The 16,270-nt window shown below is 54.1% G+C and overlaps 1 protein-coding gene across 5 annotated transcripts; it reads left to right on the forward strand.

Annotated features, from left to right (window-relative positions):
• The first annotated feature begins 2,758 nt into the window (after positions 1-2,758).
• Positions 2,759-16,232, forward strand: PTBP1 (polypyrimidine tract binding protein 1). 5 transcript variants are annotated; one of them, XM_036312359.1, is made up of 15 exons: positions 2,759-2,869; positions 5,723-5,753; positions 9,470-9,545; positions 9,833-10,005; positions 10,109-10,255; positions 10,351-10,521; positions 10,598-10,708; positions 10,792-10,966; positions 11,233-11,310; positions 12,006-12,154; positions 13,312-13,345; positions 13,767-13,859; positions 13,942-14,158; positions 14,485-14,562; positions 14,655-16,232. In XM_036312359.1, exons 1-15 carry the CDS (start codon positions 2,862-2,864, stop codon positions 14,785-14,787), a joined length of 1,674 nt encoding a protein of 557 aa, XP_036168252.1. In that variant the 5' UTR covers positions 2,759-2,861; the 3' UTR covers positions 14,788-16,232. The 5 variants fall into 5 exon arrangements, with proteins under 5 accessions (XP_036168252.1, XP_036168254.1, XP_036168255.1 ...); XM_036312361.1 differs by lacking the exon at positions 11,233-11,310; XM_036312362.1 differs by lacking the exon at positions 5,723-5,753 and having other exon boundaries at positions 2,805-2,869.
• The last annotated feature ends 38 nt before the right edge of the window (positions 16,233-16,270 follow it).

The raw sequence follows: 16,270 nt of genomic DNA on the forward strand, positions 1-16,270 counted from the left end.
AAAAGGGAAGTTACAAGTTACCAAGACATTTCAAGGACATGTTATTATAGATGCAAAGAGACAGACAGGCTCAGTTAAGGTAAAGGTTGACCTTGTCAGTGAAGATAGCGGCCTAGGACAGGACTATCCACTCTAACTGCTTTTATTTATTTATTTATTTATTTATTTTTAAAATATATATTTTTATTGATTTCAGAGAGGAAGGGAGAGGGAGAGAGAGATAGAAACATCAATAACTGCTTCCTGCACGCCCCCCACTGGGAACCAAGCAGGAAACCCAGGCATGTGGGTCGGAATTGAACCCGAGACCCTTCAGTCCGAAGGCCGATGCTCTATCCACTAAGCCAAGCTGGCTAGGGCCATAACTGCTTTTAGTTAAAGTTTAATTTCAGATCATCCTTTGTGGTTACTTTAGGTCTCTGAGTTTGCAAGACCGTCATGCAGGTCTTCCCTGAGCTTGTCAGGTCAGCATGTGGCCCCTTTAGTCCACAGTCTTGAGGTGAGATCTTCCTGGATTATCCCGATAGGCCCTAAATCCAATGAGAAATGTCTATTTTAGAGACACAGAGAGAATAAGGGAGAAAAACGGCCACGTGACCACAGTCAGAGACCAGAGTGATGTGCCCACAAGTCAAGAGCCTGGAGCCCCCAACCTGAGAGAGGCATTAGGCTCCTCCCCTGGAGCCTCTAGAACAGCGGTTCTCAGCCCTCCTAATGCCGCGGCCCTTTAATACAGTTCCTCATGTTGTGGTGACCCCCAACCATAAAATTATTTTCATGGCTACTTCATAACTGTCATTTTGTTGCTGCTATGAATCATAATGTAAATATCTGATATGCAGGATGTATTTTCATTGTTACAAATTGAACATAATTAAAGCATAGTGATTAATCACAAAAACAATATGTAATTATATATGTGTTTTCCGATGGTCTTAGGCGACCCCTGTGAAAGGGTCGTTCGACCCCCAAAGGGGTCGCGACCCACAGGTTGAGAACCGCAGCTCTAGAGGGAGCGTGGACCTGTTGACATCTTCATTTCAGACTTCTGGCCTTCCGAGAGTGGGAGAATAAAGGGGGAAGTTGTGTAGGTTTAGGGAAGAATCTTCCAGAGGGAACTGCTGCACCAAGGAGGCCGGCTAGTGAGGTCAGAAACCAGAGAGGTGGCCAATGGTGTGGGCCTCCCGGCTGCCAGGCTGCCTGGGGCTTGAACTCTGAGCAAGACAGGAGTCCTGGCAGGGCCAGCTCAGAAGCGGGTTCTAACACAGTCTGATGGCTCAGACCGCCCCCCGCCCCCCCCTCCAGGCCAGCTGCCCCTCTTCTCTCCCCCAGACCCTGCCATGAAGGGTTGGCGGTGGGGAGGCAGCCCTGGCACTGGCCACCAAAGGATGAGCAACTGGCCCCGGTGGTGCCCAAACCCGAGCGAGGACGGGAGTGCGGGAGGGAGCAAATCCACGAATCCACTGGAGCACTGCTCCCGATGAGTGATTCGGGGGCTTCAGGTCTCCTGAGGCGGGAGGGGGCCCAAAGCGCAGGGCAGGCGGCTTCCTGTGACCCGGGCAGCCCCGGGCTCCTGGGCTGCGTCCAGGTCCGCCAGGCCCGGCGAGTGCTGTTGCCAGGACTACGGGCGCTTGCGGGTGAAACGAAACCAACCCGCGAGGCAGAGAAGAGAGAAATGCCATTGCTGCTCCGTCTCTGGGCTGGTGCCATTTAAACATCCCCCTTTCGGCAGGGACGTCAAGCAAACTATCATCACAACAGCTTCCGCTGCTTCTGCTTCGCACCGAGAACCTCGCCAAGCCCACGATGCCCGTCGGCTCCGACGCCGGTGCCACCAGCAGCGCCGGGGAGCCGACCCTCAGCAGCCTCCCGGCTCTGGCCCCTGATCTCAGGTGGAACTCCCGCTGCCCACCTCGCTGGCCTCGGTTTCCCTTCTTCCCTCCGAAAGGGCAACCCGTCACAGACAACCCTGTGAAACTCGGAATCAGCACTCCTGGGAATACGTTTAGGGTGTTTTTCCTGCTGCTGGGACGGAGCGCACCCGGTTCTGAATTTCCCATGATGGCAGGATTCTGCTTTCTGCCACCTCGGCTCACAAGCCCCGTGTGCAGGACTGCCCTCGGCCCTCGCTGCTGCGAAACCAACAGGCCGGTCGGGGCGGTCCCTGACCACATTGCGCCTGAAGGCTCGGTGGCCAGCAGTGAGGACTGAGGCCTGGCGTCCGGGATGCGTTAAGCGGCCTCTGCCTCCCCACCTACTAACTTAGGAGTAACGTCTCAATTTGAATCAGACTTTTCTGCCACGTGCCCACAAGCAAGATGGAGCCTAATGGGTGTCCCGCCCGACTCCAAGATGGCCACGCGCCTCCCTTTGCTCTCATGCGTGAGGGGGACAACACCTGCCCGTTTGCAAGATGGTGGCAACCTAGGGCGAGCACGCTTTCCGCCGCCGGACTCGCCACGTACCCACTCTCAAGATGGCTTCGCCCGCAAAGCCCTAGGCAGGAGGGCTGCTGGCTCATTGGTTCCGGCTTTGTCACGTGCTCCCACCTTTTCTCCCCTCCCCCGAGTCCATGGGCCGTTTCCGCCTTGAGCCCTGACGGACGGCCACGTTCTCCAACGGTCGCCTGCCATTACTCTTAGCTCCACCCCTCAAGCGGCCTCCTAGCCACTGGGAGGCGCTGGTGGGGGCCCGCAGCGCTCTCCCCGCCTCTCGGAGCAGCGGGAGCCAATGGGCAGAGCGCGCAAGGGACGTGTTCAGGCGTCTCCGCCATTTTGTGAGTCTATAACTCGGAGCCGTTGGGTCGGTTCCTGCTATTCCGGCGCCTCCACTCCGTCCCTTGCGGGTCTCTTCTGTGTGCAATGGACGGGTGAGTCATGTCTATCCGCGCTTCCCGCTCCCCTTCTCGCGCTCCAGCCTTCCTCTTGCGGCCGCCTGGGCCTCCTCGGAGCAACGGCTCGCCTGCCGGGGCCACAGCGCCTCCGGGATCCTTCCCCTACTCCCGGCCGCGGGCGCGGAGGGAAGCTGCCAGGAGCGAGAGGTGTCCCCACATCTTCCGAGCCGGGCGTCGGCCGTCCCAGACCTTCTCACCGTCGTGCTCGTTTCCGGTCTCTTCGCGGCTAGTCTCGAACACACGCGGCGGCCGCGCGACCCTTTACGCTGGTCTCCTCCCCTCCCCCCCGCGCTTCCCTTTGCGCTTTCCACGTGCCCCTTCCTGCTATCCGTCCGGCCCTTCCCGGTCCCCGTCCTGTTCTTCCCGCTCCCCGTCCGGCCCCCCACGCGCGCGTGCGCAGTTATTCGAACTCGTCTCTGGCCCCGGTGCGCGTGCGCAGCCTTTCCCGCCGCACCGACTTTGCACTCGGCCTCCCCCGCCCGCGGCGGTCCCGGGCGCGCCGGGAAGACGCCGCCCTTCTGCCCGGAAGGGCGCGGGCCCTCCTCCGCCCCCGCCCTGCCCCTCCCCGTGCTTCCCACAAAGAACGGCCACGCTCCCGGTTCAGCTCCAGGGCCGGGGGTGTCGGGGAGGGGCCCTCGCGTTCCCTTTGTTCCCGCCATCCCGGGGCTCCTTGTACGGGAGTTCTTAAAGCACGAGTTGGCCCACCCCGGCCGTGGAGTTCCAGGCCCTAGAGCCCTCGGAACGACCCACGTGGGCCGGTTCGACCGGACCCCGAGCTTTCGGGCAGTGTAGCCGGCTGGCCGGCCATTCAGCCGCCTTGGGAGAGGGAAGGGGCCGCTCCGGGGCTTGTGTGCGCGCCAGGGACGAGAGAAATGGGGAGGGCGGTGGGGCGATCTAGGTTTTACATTGTGGGTTATCATATCCTTGAACAGATCTGAGGTTGCACAGGCTATGCACTTTACGGTGGAGATTTAGGGCCAACGCACAAAGCTGTATTCTGTGAGCCCGAGACATGCGTCTGCCAGTTTAGGGACTTTTTTTTTTTTCCCCCCGCCCGGATGTTCTGGTCTGGAGGAAATGATAGAACTTGTTAAAAATGAAACTAACTTTAAACAGGGCCTTTTCTTCTTTCTTGTTAGTCTAATTGTTTTCATTTCCCCTTGGGAGGGTTAGGTTCTGATTTTTAAAAAAGTGAGCCAGAAGATTCCAAAGGTAGTTCTTATCTTTAGATCTTGAGCTTTGAAAGCCCTCCTTCCCTAGACTGACCTGGGGGGGTGAGAGTGTAGTTAAAATGCCTGGACGGTCACTATCTCTGTGCCTCTGGTTTTAAATGATACGTTTCAGGCTTAATTAAATTCAGCCTTTTAGAAAAACTGCTGGGGCATGAGGAATGTGATCTGGGGTCCACCTTCCGTTTTGGGTGGACCTCCCAGGGAATCCCCAATCCAGTTGGCCTGGACTGTGGGTGCACATAAGTGGGAATTTAAGGGGCCCTGCAGGGAAATCTTGATGGAAAGTGGGGACTGTCTGGTCCAGTTCTGTTTTTCTTCCCTCAAGGACAGTTGGAGTGTTTTGTCCCCCAGATGTGGCTTGGTGGCCTAGTCCCATCTGCAGCCTCTTTTGAATGGTGTATTATCCAGGCAGCCGGGTTCTCTTTGGAAAGTTTGGAAGGGCCATTTCATGTAAAACTGCCTGAGGGGCCCTCCCAGGGAGCAATGTGTTGCCCTGGGTTAGCAGACGGGAAGCTGCATGTTTTTAATTCTTTCCGTTTTTCTGAGTTTTTCCTTGACTCTATAAGGTTTTAAAAACCCTGTTGACACTAGCCCATAATGTTTTTTATATTGAAGAGGTGAAGCCCTACAGTAGAGGCAGTAGCCAGTGAGATGTGCAGCTGATGGCAGGACTAGGGTGTAGCGCTTGGGGTCGTGCTGTTCTGGGGGTAGCTGTTCTGGGGGTAGCGGGTGTTGGATCTTCTGCCCATTCTGAGACCAGCCTTTCCCTGGCTGGTGAGGGGGACATCTTTGTGTGACATTATGGGAGGCTCTGGTCACAGGCCACTAAGCCAGGTGACCTGGTGTGTGACCTGGAGGCGCGGGGTGGGGAGGGGGGGTGTTGCTGACTAAGTTCTTCTCCTTGAGTCATTAAGGACCTTGTGAGTTTACATTTAGAATCCTAGGAGAGTTTTATGTTTGTACTGAGAGCTGGTGTGCAGTTGAGGACTGCGGGAACCTCAGCAGCCATGGTTTCTTCTCACCTTCCCTAGCTGGGCCTGGAGCAGGGAGAAAGTCCAGTCACAGGGAGCCAGGTTGATGAGTAACTGGTGTTAATTTTATCTGATTATTTCATCTTTGCTGCCTCCTTCCTCTGGAGGATGCCATTCTTTGAACAGTTCCCTTGTTGAGTGCCTTTCTCATCCCCCTGGAGCTGTGACCTCAAGGCCTTGTGAGCTACCTTGTCACTAGGCTTCCCTGCCTCAAACATTCTCCAAGCATTTCCAGTTTTTAGAAAGCAAACAACAGCACTTCAGCTTTTAACAACAAGCATCAAGTGTCCCTCCTGGGGCTTTTGGGGGGGGGGTGTTTTTGTCTGGGGGCCTGCTGGGAGGGAGGGGAGCTAGAGCACAATGATGGCTCCTTTTTCAAGTTGAGATTAAAGGCAACCGGCAGCTCACTTCCCTGCCCTAAGCTTACTAGTTATCTGAGGACCTCATTGGGGGGACTGTGCAGCCAGAGAAGCCCTTCGCTGGCCTGCCTATCCTGAAAGTCCTGGCAGTAGCTGCTGTAGTACACCTGCTAACGTTCTTTTTTCTCTCTCTCTCTCTCTCTACAGCATTGTCCCAGACATAGCAGTTGGTACAAAGGTAGGCATTGCTGACTCTGCTACCCTGCTGCTGGCATGGCCTCTGATCTGGTGCTGCCCTTGTAGGCCCCTTCCCTCCTGCTGAGCCCTGGGGCTTCTTCTGACAGCAGCGCTCCCATGGTCTACAGCAGGGGTCCTCAAACTACGGCCCCGCGGGCCACATGCAAATGCAAATATTGTATTTGTTCCCGTTTTGTTTTTTTACTTCAAAATAAGATATGTGCAGTGTGCATAGGAATTTGTTCATAGTTTTTTTTTAAACTATAGTCTGGCCCTCCAACGGTCTGAGGGACAGTGAACTAGCCCCGTTTAAAAAGTTTGAGGACCCCTGGTCTACAGCATGTATAGGGCAGACAGTTTGCAGGTTGGGCTCTCAGACACCTTTCCTTTGCCCTGCCTGCATCCAGCTAATTCCAGGCACTGCTTCCAACAGTGTGAGTTCAGTGGCCTCTCGGTGGTAAATGCACCTTTGGCCCTAATTTGGGACCCCTCCTCCCTGCCCAGGCGAGAGTCCTGTGATTGGGACTGAGGATATTTGCCAAGGGTTCTAAGTACCGTTGGTTTGATGCAGAAAAAGTTGAAACTTGGTTGTACCCCAAGTAGTTTATGAGGTGGCTGGTGGGATAGGAGGGTACAGAGGTGCTACTACTCTTTTTACTTTTAAATATATTTTTCTTGATTTTAAAGAGGATGGGAGAGAGAGATAAAGAAACATGAGTGACGAGAATCATTGATCGGCTGCCTCCTGCATACCCCCCACTGGGGTTTGAGCCCACAACCTGGGTGTGTGCCCTTGACTGGAGTCAAACCTGGGACCCTTCAGTCCGCAGGCCAACACTATCCACTAAGCCAAACCGGCTAGGGCCAGAGGTGCTACTTTTGATGCCATTGTGATTTGAGTACTTTTTGGTCTGCACATCTGATTGCTTCTTTTGAGATGAAAGAAAATGAAGGTGTGTCCCCTTTATATGCCATCCTTGGTACTTGGGACATTTAAGCTGTAGAAAGGACAGAGCTGGCAGCGGCTGTCCCCACAGGAAGTGGGGCCACGATGGTTCTCAGTTCTCCCCTCAGGTGAGGACCAAGCCTATGTACACTGCAGTAAGTGGCATCCAGGGATGCCTGGTGCCAACTGAATACTTCTACAGATTTGGTACCGCGTGCTGGCAGCAATTGGGGGCTGGGGAGTCCACTGCAGGTGGGTTGGTCAGTGAGCCATGCTGCTGGGGTGGGTTTGGGTTTTCCCAGGTAGAGTCTTGTCTTCACAGGCTGCCTATCCTGATCTTCCTGCAGATAAAACCTGTTTGTTCAGTGGTAGGAGGAGGGGAGAGGGACTTTCATCTGAAGCATTTGTATCCATCACAGAAAATGTCTGGCTTCCTGTAATCCTCCTGGTTTTGCCTGTTTCCAGCTGGAGCAGCTCTGTCTGGGGTTGTCCTTAGAGTGGTCCTTCCTGGCCAGTCCCAGGCCACTGCTGCTTTCAGAATCAGACCTGTGCAGGACAAACTCGAGGTTCTAGTGGGTGGGTGGTGGGGGGCTACTTGCCCTCAGGAGGGCAGCACGGTTGGGTTCTGGGCACCACTGACCATCACCCCAGCTTTAGAACAAGCTGTGCCATAAGTTAGAAGTGTCCAGAGATTAACAATTCTTAGCTCCTGATTAAAAAGCAAAGGTTCCCCTTAACATACTGTTGGGAGCAGGTGTGCCTTGTTCCCAGCAGGAAGCACACAGCTTGGGGGCTTTTCCAATAGATGCTGAATTGACTTTGGGTAAGGTGCCGTAGGGTCTCCCCACATGCCCTGGTCGTGGTCTCAGTGTCCCTGTGCTCTGGGGATGGGGGAGTTGCCGTTTAGGAGACCTGACCTGTGTCCTGGGGAAGGGGGGCCTAGGGGAATGTGGACAGACAAGTGGTCACAATTTGCCCACAAATGTGGGAGCATGAGAGTCAGGAGTGTTGCCACTCAAATGATGGCCCACATCAGAGACGGCAGTTCAGATGCCCTTTTTAAGGTTGTGCAGTCAGCATGTGGGAGCCACATAGTCCTGGCTCTTGTCCAGCTTTGGGGGAGTCACCTTTGTGAGCCTAAAGGGGGCAGGGATATGGGCCAGAACTCCCAGTCCAGAGGCAGGAACCTTCTTGAGGCTTGCACAGGTGAGACTCACCTGCCCTTGGTGTCACCAGAGGTTCTGGGGCTGAGGTGCACTCTGCCTGGTGGCTTTGTCCCCACTGAGGCCTGGGTGTCCACTCAGGAAGAGCTCAGTCATGACACGCCCAGAATGTTTCATTTTATATTGGACCCCAGCCCTCAGAGACAAGCAATTTTAATTTTCTGTTCCTTGGCTCTAAGCACCACTGGGTTTGAGCAGCCCTCACAGCCTTGGGCTATGGGGAGGCTTCTGGGTGCTTGCCTAGCCAGGGGTCTGGGATGTGGGGATATGCCCACAGAGCAGGGACCAATGGTGATGTGGCCATTCCTGATCCTCTTCTTGAAGAGCAGTTTGTAAACCTCGCCTCCCTTCAGTAGGTCCTGACACCTGCCTGTGGGAGGGGATTCTGAGGGCTTTTAGAGCACCTCAGCTCTGCCTGTGGTAGGTGGCAGCCCTGGGTGATGGTTGCGCTTGTTTGAGTAACAACTAAGTTGGCAGTTTGGAGGAAGGGCAAAGATAAGGTGTCCTTGAGAAAAAGGCAGTCTGAGGGAGAAGGGGCGAGGCTCGTAACCCTGAGAGCCAAGGCCCAGTTGAGCTGGCCTTTCCTGTTCCTGCTACAGGCCTGAGGGGGCACTGAAGTGGGGGTGGGGGAGACACCCTCCCCTGATTTCCAACCTTGGTCCTAGTTCATGTTGATGGAGTGCTGTCACAACTCTGCCCCAACACCCAACACGTCCTAAAGCCTGCAAGTTCCTGGTGCTCATGCTCTTGTTCCTAGCAGAGTCTGTCCTGGGTGGGGGCTGCATCCCGAGTCTCCACTTGCATGACTGCACTGCAGCCTCATACAGCTCACCCCCTGAGTAAAAGCAATCCTGTCCTTGGGCCTCGGTCCACAGGAAGGATGCCTGTCTGCCTGCTTTCTAAGCCCAGAGTCAGACTAACATGATCGGGGAGTTGATTTAATTAGATCGAGACTCAGGAGTAAATAAGTTGTTTCTGGAAAGAAAACAGGCAGGTCAGAAGTCATAGGAGCCCGCCTACAGATGAGCAGTTCTAGAGCTGCCCTCAGACCCTGTTTTCTGTCACTAGATAGTGTTGCTGGCTCACAGAGAGGTAGTGTTTCTAGTCAGTGAGTGATGAGGCTGCGGCTCAGGTGTCCTCACACAGCTGGAAAATAGGCCGAGCTCCGGAGACCAAGGGAATAGCTGCAGTGTGACAAGGGGGCTTTGTTCTCAAGTTTGCAAGCAGCTTTGTAATAATAAAGACAGCCTAACAGTCTCAAGGTGGCCGGCTAGGCCTGCCCTTGAGGCACCTGACCTGAGGCCCGTCCACAGACCCTGTAAGGGTTCCCCAGAACCTGGAGATGGGAGTGACATTTTAATCCCTTGTCAGCCCCCCCCCCCCCCCCCCAAAGCAGCCACATCTGGGACTGTGAGGCCATCTGGAGGTGGGACAGGCACAGTGCAGGGCAGTGTCTTCACATCTGAGCAGCAAGGTATTCTGGGAGGATGGTGTCTGCAGCTGTGCCAGGCCACCTCCAGCCCCACTTCAGCACCCCCTCTCTTCCAGCGGGGATCGGACGAGCTCTTCTCTGCCTGTGTCACTAACGGACCCTTTATCATGAGCAGCAACTCAGCCTCTGCAGGTAACTGCTGACCATAGCCCTTCGTCCCTGCCGCGGCGGCGCCCTCTCTGTGCCCAAGTAGGCTCTGCTTCGAGAACACTGGGATGAAATGATTTGGGCTATGACCTTAGCCCTGGTTCATACATGGGCACTTACTGGGAGCTGTGTGTGTGACGGGTGCACCAGCTGTGGAGATCACTCTGCTTGGATCCTGTCAGGGAGGAAGCGGATTCTGAGGAGGTGGGGGGATACTGCTGTGTGAGAGCCTAGGAGGTGCTCTGTGTTAGACGTACCACCTTTCTTCTCAGCAAACGGAAATGACAGCAAAAAGTTCAAAGGTGACAACAGAAGTACAGGTGTGCCCTCCAGAGTGATCCATATCCGGAAGCTTCCCAGCGATGTCACCGAGGGCGAGGTCATTTCCCTGGGACTGCCTTTTGGGAAGGTCACCAACCTCTTGATGCTGAAAGGGAAAAACCAGGTATGTGAGCACGTCCCAGGAAGGGCCCTAGGCCTGCTTTAGGAGTGTGGTGCCAGGCTTCTTCCAGGGGTCTGGGTCTGGCTTACGCCCCCACCCCCACCAGGCCTTCATTGAGATGAACACAGAGGAGGCAGCCAACACTATGGTGAACTACTATACCTCGGTGACACCTGTGCTTCGTGGCCAGCCCATCTACATCCAGTTCTCCAACCATAAGGAACTTAAGACCGACAGCTCACCCAACCAGGCAGTGCGTCATCCCCTCATCCCCTCCCAGGTCTGGGGTGGGACAGGGCTCTTGGTGTGAGCCTGGGGGCAGTGGGACTCATGCTGTCCCCCCAACAGCGGGCCCAGGCGGCCTTGCAGGCAGTGAACTCAGTTCAGTCGGGGAACCTGTCACTGGCTGCCTCAGCTGCTGCCGTGGATGCCGGGATGGCGATGGCTGGCCAGAGTCCAGTGCTCAGGATCATCGTGGAAAACCTCTTCTACCCAGTCACCTTGGACGTGCTTCACCAGGTGAGGTGGAGTCCAGGTGCCCCCATTTTCCACCCAGACCCTGGGCAGAGGTTGACTGTTCTTGCTTTTCTGACAGATCTTCTCCAAGTTTGGCACAGTTCTGAAGATTATCACTTTCACCAAGAACAACCAGTTCCAGGCACTGCTGCAGTATGCCGAACCCGTGAGCGCCCAGCATGCTAAGCTGGTGAGTGGGTACCCAGAGACGCCTGCCTGCCTTCTTCAGCCCCAGGGCCCCAGCCACTCACAGCTTTCCCCTCCTCCCCTCAGTCGCTGGATGGGCAGAACATCTACAACGCTTGCTGTACACTCCGCATCGACTTTTCTAAGCTCACCAGCCTCAACGTCAAGTACAACAATGACAAGAGCCGAGACTATACCCGTCCTGACCTGCCCTCTGGTGACAGCCAACCCTCACTGGACCAGACCATGGCTGCAGCCTTTGGTAAGATTCCTGGGAAGGTGCCTGCTACTGCCGTGTGCCATAGTCAAGGACGCGCAGCTCAGTCTTAAGTGACCAGGCCCCAGGAGTCCCAGGATGCCCGCCCTGCGCCCAGGGAGGTTGGCGCCCATCACTCCTTCCATGGCCATAGCACCCAGCTTGGGTGGACATTGGACCTGCCTGCTGGGTGTGGGGTGCGCCGGCTTGGCTCACTCGGCTCTGGTGGCGGAGGTTGTGGGTGCAATGATTAGTGTCTCATTTGTTTCTAGGTGCACCTGGTATAATGTCAGCCTCTCCATATGCAGGAGCTGGTTTCCCTCCCACCTTTGCCATTCCTCAAGCTGCAGGTACTCAAACACTTGGTCTTGGTCCCCATAACTGACTGTGCATGCCCACACACCTTTCAGTAGCTCTGCCGACATGCGAGCTGACGGGCGCAGTCACGGGGGGAGCCCATCTTCCTGGGCGCGGGCTTCTGGGTTCCCTGAGGAGCCTGGACAGGGTAGTCGTAGGACAGGGCCACGCAGAGAATACTCTAACCCCACAGTCTCTGGTCTGATTCCTTCAAGCACCTCCCGGGCAAGGACGTGTACACACAGTGGTTGGAGGGCTGTGTCCCTAGTAGGTGAATTAAGTGTCCTGGTAAGATCAGCATGAGCTGGGTGGGCACACCTGAGCGTCCCTCCTGGGGGCTGGGCGCCCCACAATGTAACGACTACCATGTGACAGTCATGAGCCTGCTGTGTCCTGCCCAGTGTGCCATCTGCATGGTGATGGGTACCTGCATGCACACGAGGCCGAGGCTCGATTCTGCATTCATGGAGCTGGAGCTTTTGTGCTGTATGGGCGCATGTAGCCTGGTCCAAACCCAGTACAACCTGCTGTGAGGAGGATGAAGGAGCCAGCAGGCCATATGGCCAGGATAGGCCGAGTGCAGACACCTCCTGTGTGTCTCCTTTTGCATGAGGATGGGCAGGACTTCGCTCCCCTTTTGGTGGAAAGCAGGCTGTACTGCTCATCTCCTTCCTGTCTCTTCCTGCAGGCCTCTCAGTTCCCAATGTGCATGGGGCCCTGGCCCCTCTGGCCATCCCATCAGCTGCGGCGGCGGCGGCGGCAGCTGGCCGGATCGCCATCCCAGGCCTAGGAGGGGCTGGAAATTCTGTTCTGCTGGTCAGCAACCTCAACCCTGAGGTAGGTGGCTCTTTCAGGCTGTTTTTCCTGGAGGCTCAGGCAGGGGAGTTGTGCATCTAGGTCTTAGTGCAAACTATCAGCAGGCCACGCTCCTGTAATCCACAGGCCAGTCCTTATGCAGTTCCACTCTGTGCTCGCATCCTGCCCTCCCTTCCCACTGTGCTGGAAGCTCTGTCCCTGAACATCCTAGTTTACATTTCCAATTTCATAGTGTTTAGAGTTAAAATATTTTTTGATACTTTCATGAAAGCAATCAAAATTTCGAACTAAAAACATCTCTGTTTGAGGAGGCCTCTGGGCACCTCTGCTCAGGAGGGCCATGGTCTGTGCTGCCCCCACAACTCTGAGTCACAGTCCTACTATAGCCAACCTACACTTGTCTCAAGGCCAAGTTTGGCTCAGAGAGCATGGGTGAGATCAAGGCTCAAAATATTTAACTCTAGAGAGATGGGATTAATGTTCAATTAGCGTTTCAGACTGTTTTCTCATCTGTCTGACCACTCCTATCATCTCTTGGCCTGGGGCGGCCGGTGCCTTGTCTGACTGAGTTATTAGATGCTCTAGAAGCCTCACTAACAGACTCCACCCCTCGTGCTTGTGTGAGCGTTTACACTCTGCCGCAGCAGTCAGCAGGAGACAGTTCCGGGGGAGCTGAGCCCAGCAAGGGGCTTGGCAGGAGCAGGGCAAGGCCAAGGGGCAGCAGCGTCTCCTGCTCACTGTGCGGACGGGCTTTCCTGCCTGCTCCACGAGGTGGACCTGTGACTAGGAATGTGTGTAGATCTGACTGATGGAACACTGCGGATTTTCTTATGTATTTACTGACCTGTGTTTTTTGCTACTTTTTTTCTTTTCTCCCCTTCCCCTTTCCCAATTTTTTTTCTGATCCGGAATTTCTTTGCCAACTGACTGCACGGTACTTCTGCTTCCTGTTGTTGCTTGAAACAAAACAAAACCATAAATAAATAAAAACAAAATTCCCCCTCAAACCCTGCTCTCCGGAAACCAACCTGCCCTTGAATATTAACATCCTGACAACTTCATCATCCATCAACCTGCACGCCTGCGGGGCTGCCTCCTCGTGGTGGACGATGGCAACTCGCCCCCTGACCTCTCCCTTTCCCTGTCCCTCCGCTGCCTTGCTCTGCTGTCCTCTAAAGAGAGTCACACCCCAAAGCCTCTTTATTCTTTTCGGTATGTTATCATTCACACTTTTATTATCTTGTTTTCATTTAATTGAGGTTATTTTTATGCCCTAAGATGTACTATGAGTTTGCAGTTCTGCCTCGTTACTTGGTTTGCCTTCGGTTTGTGTATTTATTTGGATTTTTTTAGACACGCATGGTTTATTGCCCTGCATGCTCTCGCAGAGTTAAGCGTGTTGGTAGCATGTAAAGTGATGGCTCTTTGGCAATTGACCTTTCCTGGATTTTATGACGTCTTTGCTGAAGGGAGTCCTCCTGGTAACGTCCCTGTGACTAGACGCAGGTTCCCAGAGGCAGAATAGCAAACCTTCAGGAAGAGCCAGTCCTGTGAGGGTGTGCGGGTCATGGGGGCTGGTGTGGGAGGCGGCATCAGATCCTAGGCTCAGAGCTCTGTCCCCACACTTTTGAAGGCGTGTATGGCGATGTGCAACGGGTGAAGATTTTGTTCAATAAGAAGGAGAATGCCTTGGTACAGATGGCAGATGGGAGCCAGGCCCAGCTGGGTAAGTGGGGATGGCTGAAGATGGGGTGAGGAACCAGACCTGTGCCTGGGGCCTTTAGGTCATATGGGTCCTACCTTTCCAGCCATGAGCCACCTTAATGGACATAAGCTGCATGGAAAGCCTGTGCGCATCACCCTCTCCAAGCACCAAAACGTACAGCTGCCCCGGGAGGGCCAGGAGGACCAGGGCCTCACCAAAGACTACGGGAACTCACCCCTGCACCGCTTCAAGAAGCCTGGCTCTAAGAACTTCCAGAACATCTTCCCACCCTCGGCCACCCTGCACCTTTCCAACATCCCGTAGGTGGCACATGGTGGGGAGCAATGGGGGAGGAGGGCCTCCCTGAACCACCAGGCTTTTGGCAGGTGGTCCTGCTATAAGCTGCCTCTGTCCTTCCTGAAACACTCCCAGAACAAACAAGGAAGGAGGGGGTGGCGTTTTTTGCAAACCTGTTTGGTGTCATTTTTTGTGACTCTTGATAGATCTTTAAGATACGGTTGTTCTGCAATATCTGTCTGTGGGCGCCTAAAACAGTGAACAGCCCCCAGGCCTCTCCCTCACCTCAGAATTGCTGTCCTCAAGCGAGTAGCCAGATGGTCTGCTCAGGTCTTCCCTCTCCCTACAGGCCCTCCGTATCTGAGGACGACCTCAAGCTACTCTTCTCCAGCAACGGCGGGATTGTCAAAGGGTTCAAGTTCTTCCAGTGAGCATGAAACCCTCTCCCCACCTGCCCTCCCTCCCCCCTTTGTCCTCCCCCCTCCACCTCATGCTGTCTCTATACCCCTTGTCCTGCAGGAAGGATCGCAAGATGGCGCTGATTCAGATGGGTTCAGTGGAGGAGGCCATCCAGGCGCTCATTGACCTGCACAACCACGACCTGGGAGAGAACCACCACCTGCGGGTGTCCTTCTCCAAGTCCACTATCTAGACTCCCCACCGAGGACCAGCCTGCCGGGTAGTCCCGGCAACAACTTCCATCATTCCAGAAAATAGCCACTTTAAAAAGCAGCTGAAGTGACCTTAAAAAGACCAGAGATTTTATTTTTTTAAAGAGAAAATCAGTTTACCTGTTTTTAAAAAAATTAAATCTAATTCACCTTGCTCACCTTTGGGAGATAGGGTGCCAGCCTCAGGCTCTTGGTGACCCGTGGACGATATGCCTACCCCTTCTGCAGGGTGGGTGTTCCCAAGCCTCCACTCAGCTTTTTTGTGCCTTAAAACCCACTGCTCTGGCAGGGCCTTTTTTTGCAGTAGCAAATGCATAGGGGTTTGGGGACAGGGGACTGCTTCCCCATGGGGATCATGTGCCTGGCATGGCAGGAGGCTGCCAGCTGCAGGGTCTGCGGACATCCTAATCCTCCATTTAATCAAGTGTCTCGATTCTCCCCTCTCCCTGCCCCTGGCTTGAGGTGCCCCCTCCTGGGCCAAGACCCTCTAGGGTGCATCCCTGGCACTTCTTCAGCTTGGAGCTTTGTTTTATCATAAGTCTTTGTATTGTGCTTTTATGCAGTTGCAGACATCTGTGCCTAGCAATATTTCCAGTTGACCAAATATTCTAATCTTCATTTATATGCAAAAGAAATAGTTTTAAGTAACCTTTTATATAGCAAGATAAAAATGGTATGAGTGTAATCTAAATTTCTTCCTTATATGACCTTGTATACTGTACTTTTTATTTTATTCCTTGTAATTAAGTTGCAGGGCAGGATCTAGTTTCCAGGGCAGACGCAGTGGTGGGCCACTGCGGAGCCTGGGTTCTCTTCCTAGAAAGCCCCAGGCCTGAGACCTTCAGATGCCTTACATATAGCCTGTCCTCTGTCTGGGAGGACAAGGGCTCTCTTAAACTTTCAGGGTTTCTTTTTTCCTGCAAATCATGGACCAAAGTTTTTTGTTTTTTTGTCTGCCTCTAACGCTGGGACCCATTAAGGTGGGACAATAGCCCTCGAGTCTTAACTGTCTCCTTTACCTTGTATAGTCCTACACTCATGGGTCCAAGGGGCTTCCCTGTGCACAGACCTTGTGCTGGCTGGCCCCTCTTCCTGGGGCCTGGACCCCAAGTGTTCATGTTGGGGTGGGGACGAGGGATTAAATATTTATAATTTTTTATACCTGTTGTAAGACATGAGGGGCAGCAAATGCAGTTTTTTATGGTGACACAGATGTATATTTTGATACCAGCAATTACAGGCTCAGTATTGTAACGTGGAGCGTGGCACATTCCACTGCCTGCCTTACGGCTTGTAATGTTGAGAAAACTGAATTAAAGCAATTTTATAACAACTCTTGCCTTTTCCGCAGGCTTTCTGTTCACATTGTAGAAGGCAGTTTGGCTAGTCTGTACTGGACTTTGAATAAACTCTTCTGTATCCTGCACTCATTTCCCTCTTTATTGGGCTTGCTTGTCTTCACTG

This window comes from Myotis myotis, unplaced genomic scaffold (genome assembly GCF_014108235.1).
Source record: "Myotis myotis isolate mMyoMyo1 unplaced genomic scaffold, mMyoMyo1.p scaffold_m19_p_6, whole genome shotgun sequence".
Lineage (NCBI taxonomy): Eukaryota > Metazoa > Chordata > Mammalia > Chiroptera > Vespertilionidae > Myotis > Myotis myotis.

Coding starts and splice junctions, on each gene's coding strand:
- PTBP1 (XM_036312359.1), top strand. Junction 13,860..13,941: donor TGGGAGCCAGGCCCAGCTGG/GTAAGTGGGGAT, acceptor CTACCTTTCCAG/CCATGAGCCACCTTAATGGA. Junction 14,159..14,484: donor CTGCACCTTTCCAACATCCC/GTAGGTGGCACA, acceptor CTCTCCCTACAG/GCCCTCCGTATCTGAGGACG.